The sequence below is a fragment of the Ciona intestinalis genome, unplaced genomic scaffold, assembly GCF_000224145.3.
Source record: "Ciona intestinalis unplaced genomic scaffold, KH HT001188.1, whole genome shotgun sequence".
Taxonomy (NCBI): Eukaryota; Metazoa; Chordata; class Ascidiacea; order Phlebobranchia; family Cionidae; genus Ciona; species Ciona intestinalis.
This window is the reverse complement of record NW_004191509.1, coordinates 1-7,444: the sequence shown is the minus strand read 5'-3', so window position 1 is coordinate 7,444 and position 7,444 is coordinate 1. Positions and strand designations below refer to the sequence as shown.

The 7,444-nt window shown below is 36.5% G+C and overlaps 2 protein-coding genes across 3 annotated transcripts; both read right to left on the bottom strand.

Annotated features, from left to right (window-relative positions):
* Nucleotides 1-1,733: 1,733 nt before the first annotated feature.
* On the bottom strand, nt 1,734-3,943 carry LOC100178222. 2 transcript variants are annotated; one of them, XM_026840314.1, is made up of 8 exons: nt 3,835-3,943; nt 3,688-3,775; nt 3,587-3,636; nt 3,180-3,315; nt 2,933-3,033; nt 2,566-2,592; nt 2,415-2,522; nt 1,734-2,153 (listed from the first exon to the last, which is right to left on the bottom strand). In XM_026840314.1, coding segments are annotated over exons 1-7 (414 nt in total). In that variant the 5' UTR covers nt 3,846-3,943; the 3' UTR covers nt 1,734-2,153; nt 2,415-2,521. The 2 variants fall into 2 exon arrangements, with proteins under 2 accessions (XP_026696115.1, XP_018672775.1); XM_018817230.2 differs by having other exon boundaries at nt 2,415-2,508.
* On the bottom strand, nt 3,887-4,997 carry LOC113474015 (MOB kinase activator 1A-like). The gene has a single exon (XM_026840313.1). It carries the CDS (start codon nt 4,921-4,923, stop codon nt 4,261-4,263), a length of 663 nt encoding a protein of 220 aa, XP_026696114.1. The 5' UTR covers nt 4,924-4,997; the 3' UTR covers nt 3,887-4,260.
* Between the last annotated feature and the right edge of the window lie 2,447 nt (nt 4,998-7,444).

Sequence of the window (7,444 nt, the reverse complement as noted above, 5' to 3'; positions counted from 1 at the left end):
AATAAAGTAATATTGGCCGAGGTGACTTAGAATATAGAAATCCAGTTAAATGTGTTTTTCCCGCTGGGTGGCAACATACGTGTTATGTACAACGTCTCATATATAGTTCAACGAAACTTAATCTTTCAATGAGGATGTTCTAAGAAGGCGTGACCTTTATAAGTTGCGGTTGATCCAGGAAACGAAGTGTTTGCCGACGTTGCTGCTAAAAAAGCAAGGATGATATTTAACCTTCAGTTTGCGTTTACGTCGTTGAGCTATAATTGTGTTGAGCGACGTTTACTAAACAAAGATAAATCTCGAATTTCAAATTCCTTATTTTATTGAAATATTTGTTGTAAGTTGTTTAACAGAACCCCCTAAGGAATAGTTACCAAGAAAGCGGCAAAAATGTTCATAACTGTAGACCTCTGGTTTGCAGTTTGGAATTTATTCGGTTTTGATTTAAAAACCTTTGAAACATCTCGGTTGACCTGCGTTTCAACCCGACTAAAGGATTATGTGCCAAGCCATTAACATCTGCAACACGATCGTACTTTTGCCTCGGGTTAAAATAGGATGTTTCGCTTGCAAGAAGAGATGTGTGTAATGTTCGTTACCACGTTTTAATTGCCCTTTGCGTTTTAATTGCTTCTATATAAAAAGTCGAATGCGGAGGCGTTTGAAAACCACCCTTTAATTTAACCACTTTATTGGCCAAGTTACTGTCTGGATACTAAACTCATGATCAGCGGATGTTTCGGACAGTAACTTGGTGGATAGTAACCTCTTTTACACTGGTGGTGGACCATTGTACTTGAACGGCCCTCACACTTTCACTATATATAGGTTATACCGCACACACAGCGTAACATCGAATCGCGTTTAAAACTCGATGAGAAAATTTTCTGCATTTTTAAGGATATGACGTCAATATAACAACAAATTAAATTGTGACGACCGAGTTACCATGGTAACATCGGGTGACGACGTGAATTTGGCATTTTCACGATGTTATTGCAGCGTTTACATCGTACCTTACTCCTAAAACCATTACAAGCTAATTCGCGCGTTTGTGACGTCAAACACGCTATACATAAACATAAATTAAAAATTGACGAAATAAATCTTTGTTCCAGACTCTCTGTGACGTCACATCGCATGTTTCGCGTAACAATAACAATGGCTTTAATTAAACAGCGCAACAACACTATATGTGAAATAGATCGTCGCGTATTACTATAACCTATTACAGCCAACCACGCCCATTATATGAAATACACGAGTGTAAAACTGTTAACCGCATACTAACTATATTATATATATACACACGTTCAACTTATTATCTCTGTTTTAAAGAGGAGTTTCATATTTTAGAACCTATGTTATTGTGACGTATCGTACCATTATTACGTATGTGTGACGTCAACTTTACCAATAATAACCACATCTACATAAACCTTATTGTACTATTACTGACAGCACAAGCTTGTTACTGAAACGTGTGTGTGCGTGTGTGTGTATGGAAGTGGCGCAATGCAGAAGCAGGAAGTAGCCACACTACTGCGGTGACTCTTACACCAGGCAATTTGTGCTTTTGGTGGATTGCGCGTTTATTTGACACTTACTCAAGCCACGCTGCAGGTAAAACTACCTACGGGCTGTAGTTTTGCATATTGTTTAATTAATTTGATCTTGCTGTCGTATTCGACGAGCTAAAAGTTATTTATGTAAATCTGAATTAAATGTTTAACTTAAGTTTAATATATTTTTTATTCATCTCTTCGAATAGAGTACCAAGGTTCATATTTAAAAAACATAACAAAGAAATGGATGTTAACAGCAAAACAACAGTCAATATATCAAGCAAGGGATAAATAAAATATCATTTGGTTAAAGGCAATAAAACCTATTAACATAATATGAAGAAATTTATAAAAATATATTTTAACTCATAAATCAACCACCTACAAACAATCAATAAAGTGCATATTACATACTGCATAGATCAAGCAAGCAACAAATACTAATTATTGAGGCATCTTCTATGAACTTCAGCGGATAAGTTCTCAATATATTTAACTTGCTGTGATGGAAGATTTGATTCCACCAACGAACGCGGCAGCATTCCCCCAACGTCGATGTTGATGTAAAACTCCACGCGTGTCTTGTTGCTGTGGGGTATAGTTGTTTAAATAAAGGTTGTAGAAGCTGCCTTGGTATTCACTTTCCTTATGATATTATAGATCCAGTTAAATTATCATAGATCAAGGCTCGCCGCTGCTAACTTCATGAGGTATATGTGTCCTTGCGCAATACATTTATACTTTACAATGACTGTGGCGAGAACAATAAGACACATCCATTCAAGTCAATGGTTTTTAGACTGACTTTATCCACTCATGTTGTTGAAAATTAAGAATATTCAAACTCACCTGTCAACGGGGATTGCAACGTATCCACTAGGGTGCGTTGTTGCACGAATATATTTCTTCGTCACGGGACGTTGGTCACATGACACGCTACCCGCTGTAACAATGCATCTTTATGACATCATAATAAAGACCTGACTCACCACTTACTTACCAAACACCCAACGTTCCTCGATGAAACCTGTGGTCGAAGGAATGTAAGTTATATATTTATTACCCATGGCTGAATAATGAAGGGATCTAACTTATTTAATCTTGTTTGGTAAGGGGAAAACATGGGTGTTATGTTTTAAACACCCGAAGGTCGGCTAATAAATTAACTGTAAATATCTTGCCGAAGAAAACATATATTCTTATAATGGTGGCAGCTTCAAGCCTTTAACATTTCACCAGAGCCTATACATAGCACTAAATATATAAATATTATCATAAACAATATCCTACAGGAACATCAATGTGTTAAGTTACCACGTATGCAACTTTGTGGGTGATTGTTAAACCATTGTTTCATCATAACTTACTTGTTTGAACAAGTTTGCATCGAAACAAATCCACAAACTCGCGCCCAGATATCAAACCCAATGAGTATGGAGGGCGTGGTTATAACTGAGATGAAAGTGTTCTGTAACAATAGTATTGTTGTGTCATAATAACCATATTATGTCACAGATAAACAATTCATGTAAAAACAAGTTACAGCAGACACTATAGATATATTTTTATTGGTAATTGACATTTATTGCCTAATGTTTATAACGCCATAAATACTTCATCAATTGTAACAAGTGGTTGATAACCGTTGATGCTTTTGTCCCATCTTAACCTTTCATCTGTGGTGGGTGGAGGTTTCAATACTCCGTACACGACCTCACACGGGGCTTCGATGATGCAGGAAAACTTGTAACTGGAATATCAATATATTTACTTTATTTGGTTTGGAAGGTTGGAGGAGATGGAACACGCGCATTAGTAAAAATACACCATGCGTTTGTAAATGTGACATTGTACTTAAATTGTGACACAAATGAATTTTGTTTCGTCAAGCATGGCTATCGGAAAATTTAAAAAAGTCAAAATGTTGAAAGTAACTGTGAAGCAGACAGTATGACACGCTCATTGATAGAAACACATACACGCTTGTAACTTCATACAAAGTATAAAAAAATTCAACTCACCAATGCCCATCAAAACTTGGGGAATCAGTAAACGATATCTCAACGCCTTTCTAAAAGACAAAATATATTATTCCCACAAACTCCGGACATAAACAACCCACTTGCGAAGGTAACTTGGTCCATTGTTTTGAATCACGGATCTTTAAAACTTCAGTTTCAATAGAGGTTGCTATCTTATTACAATCCATGCTGGTGGAATACATTCGAGTAAGAAAAGTAACAATATGACATTAGTTATTCAAATTTACCTTAAGATCATTTGTCTTTCAAGAAATTAATCAACCCTATGATTCTACTCCGTTCTAAACGACAATGTCGAAATATTTAGATTGCATGCATTATTATGGACAGTTAGTTTTATTACGTAACAATAACATAAACAATGTATCTTGTTATGATAAAAACAATAACAATTGATAATTATACATTCAGTTATTGTATAAGAATTATTATTGTGATGTCATAAAGTTTGGAAGATTTGATATAAGGCACAAATGCTGCAAACACAGTTTTGAATGAAAGATATTTAACTTCAAGATATTTTATTTACATCATATAATCGTTGACGGTCAGGACTTCCTCATTTAACGTGATCATTTGCACAGCTTAATGATAAACAGCATTTAAAACAACACGATACAATACTATTGGTCCAATATATTTGATTTGATGATTTATTTATATTTTTCCCGGTCCCGGCTGAGCAGTTTGTCGATTAGTTCCTGCAGTGGAGCCAACTCCCGTCGGTCGATGAGGTTAAATTCTTGCACAAAATAGATAAAATGTTTGAATGAAGTATTAAGATGAGCTTCCTCCCCCAGTCCCATCACATCCGAGAAATGCTGGTGGTAAATATGCGCGTAAACACGGAACAAACGTTTCAGAATCGTTTTAGCGATCGACATAAAGTTTTTAGAGAATGGAACCCCCACAGCGGACGGGAAGATTTCTTCATTGTCGAGCTGACACTGGACCCACGTCATCAGATAGTCGATATACCTCGGTGCCGAACATTTAATCGGTTTCTTTATCGTAACTCCATCTGCCCAATGATATTCATACTTTGGTCCCGCTGACATAACTTCACATTTGGTTGCCGTACAAAACTCGGATATAGTTCCGTACAACATGTTAATCTGGTTGAAGAAATCGACGGTGTTGACTGCTATCCATTCGTTCAAATCTTCTCCTTCGGGCAGTGCCACGGCTAACTGTAGATTTCCGCTCCCCAACGTAGCAGCAGCATGCCGTATCAGTTCATGTTGGTGGGAACCCTCAGGAATACTTTTATGAGGTTTGAATGTCTTATTGTGTCGATTTTGAAAGAAGAAACTCATTCCTTCAATAATTAACAGCAAGATTGAAATTAACAGACTTATTTATCTGCAAGAAAAACAAACTATAATATTTCTAAAATGCTTTCATTAAGTAACATAATCACTATTTGGAAAACTATTTTTATTTTCACATTATTATTGCTGCTATAAAGTATAAAAACTGCCAAACAACAAATGTTTAACGCATACGTAAATGATATTTTGTTAAAACTAAATGGCTACTGTAAAACACACGGGGTCGGGGTGGTTATAACGTAATAGACAAAAGTGGTGTAAGTTAAACTTAACGTAACCTTATCGCATTTGGTGCTTGGCCATACTGGATACTTAATGTTGCCATAACCAAGGAACATAGATATTAGATTGTATATCTATTTACTTTGGCCCTCACCACCTCTAATTGCAACTTCGTCCAACAATAATAACAACAACAACACAATTTTATTTCAGACTCCCCTAAAAAAAACGACGACAAAGTGTTTCCAGTGGTAAGTGAGCCCGCTACTTATGGTCCCAGACACTTGGGCCGTACTTGGTTTCTTTGGGATGAAAATTTGTATTTGTGTAAATAAAGAACAGACATCCAGACATGTTATAGTTAACAGTTAAGTTGGAACGTCCAGCTGTTTCAGTTAACAACGTTCTTCAATGTTTAATCGATTTACAAAATATTTAAAGTCGAACATACACGGTATAACTTCCTTCCGACGATTGTGTATCGATGAGAAAACTGCCATGACAGATATGCGGTAAATGTGACACATGTGTCCCCAGGCGTAATCTAGGCAGGATGGCAATACGAACCGGTTTTTAAACGTCGCGAACAGATGGGATAGCTTGTTACTTCACGATACCAATGCAGAATTACGTTACAGAATAGGCCAGTTTTAAATCAGTAGATTTATTGTTAGAAGAACAAAAATAAAGTGTTTAACTTTTGGTTTGTGTTTTAACTAAGTTCAAATGTTTTGCGAAAATAAATTCTAAAGTTCGCGATGTGAAACAAAATATTATGACGTAAAAAACACTTTGTTACAGAATATAGACAGATCAGTAGGTGTGGCATTATGACGTCACAACCATCATTATGGTTAATGTTATCGTCAGCGGTTCTATACGGCGTATGCTCGGGTTCAATGAATTTTTTAAATAAATTTCTTTTAACGTCTTGGTCGTTCGAACACCCGGCGTGCATGATATTGGGCCAACTATTGCTACTGGTAACCACACTGAAGTCGCTTCATTTACTGGGACGAATCGAACTCGTGAAATATGATTTTCCAGCCGCGAGATCATGCGCGTTGTTAAGCTTTCGATTTGCTGCTGACACGATAATGGGTGAGTTGTTACGTCATAGAACATATGTGACGTGCATTGTTACGTTATAACAGATGTCACTCACGCATGCGCACGATTTATCAATAACGAGTTATGACCTCATTGCGAATTACAGCATGGTTATTATGACATTATAATTTGCAGCGCTGCTTTTTTGTTTTTACCCCTAAACCCCCAAAATCTGGGGTGACATCGATAAAATACAGTTACACTCATAGTTGTCAAACATAGGGAACCTCATTGATTAAAGTGATGAATGCATTATACTTTGGCTCTGCTTGTTTGTATAGACACCTAACAGCAGGGTAAAATCTGGAGTGACATTGATAAAATACAGTTACACTCATAGTTGTCAAACATAGGGAACCTCATTGATTAAAGTGATGAATGCAATATACTTTGGCTCTGCTTGTTTGTATAGACACCTAACAGCAGGGTTAAATCTGGAGTGACATTGTTTAAATACAGTTACACTCATAGTTGTCAAACATAGGGAACCTCATTGATTAATGTGGTGAATGCAATATACTTTGGCTCTGCTTGTTTGTATAGACACCTAACAGCAGGGTAAAATCTGGGGTGACATTGTTAAAATACAGTTACACTCATAGTTGTCAAACATAGGGAACCTCATTGATTAATGTGGTGAATGCAATATACTTTGGCTCTGCTTGTTTGTATAGACACCTAACAGCAGGGTAAAATCTGGGGTGACATTGTTAAAATACAGTTACACTCATAGTTGTCAAACATAGGGAACTTCATTGATTAATGTGGTGAATGCAATATACTTTGGCTCTGCTTGTTTGTATAGACACCTAACAGCAGGGTAAAATCTTGGGTGACATTGTTAAAATACAGTTACACTCATAGTTGTCAAACATAGGGAACCTCATTGATTAATGTGGTGAATGCAATATACTTTGGCTCTGCTTGTTTGTGTAGACACCTAACAGCAGGGTAAAATCTGGGGTAACATTGTTAAAATACCGTTACACTCATAGTTGTCAAACATGGAACCTCATTGATTAATGTGGTGAATGCAATATACTTTGGCTCTGCTTGTTTGTATAGACACCTAACAGCAGGGTAAAATCTGGGGTGACATTGTTAAAATACAGTTACACTCATAGTTGTCAAACATAGGGAACTTCATTGATAATGTGGTGATGCAATATACTTG

Excerpts from the sequence above, each read along its gene's own strand:
- LOC113474015 (XM_026840313.1), bottom strand. The coding sequence starts at position 4,923 with ATGAGTTTCTTCTTTCAAAATCGACACAATAAGACATTCAAACCTCAT.
- LOC100178222 (XM_018817230.2), bottom strand. Across the intron at positions 3,637-3,687 it reads GGACCAAGTTACCTTCGCAA|AAAGGCGTTGAGATATCGTT; the intron begins GTGGGTTGTTTA and ends TTTGTCTTTTAG. Across the intron at positions 2,593-2,932 it reads ATGCAAACTTGTTCAAACAA|GTTTCATCGAGGAACGTTGG; the intron begins GTAAGTTATGAT and ends CTTCGACCACAG.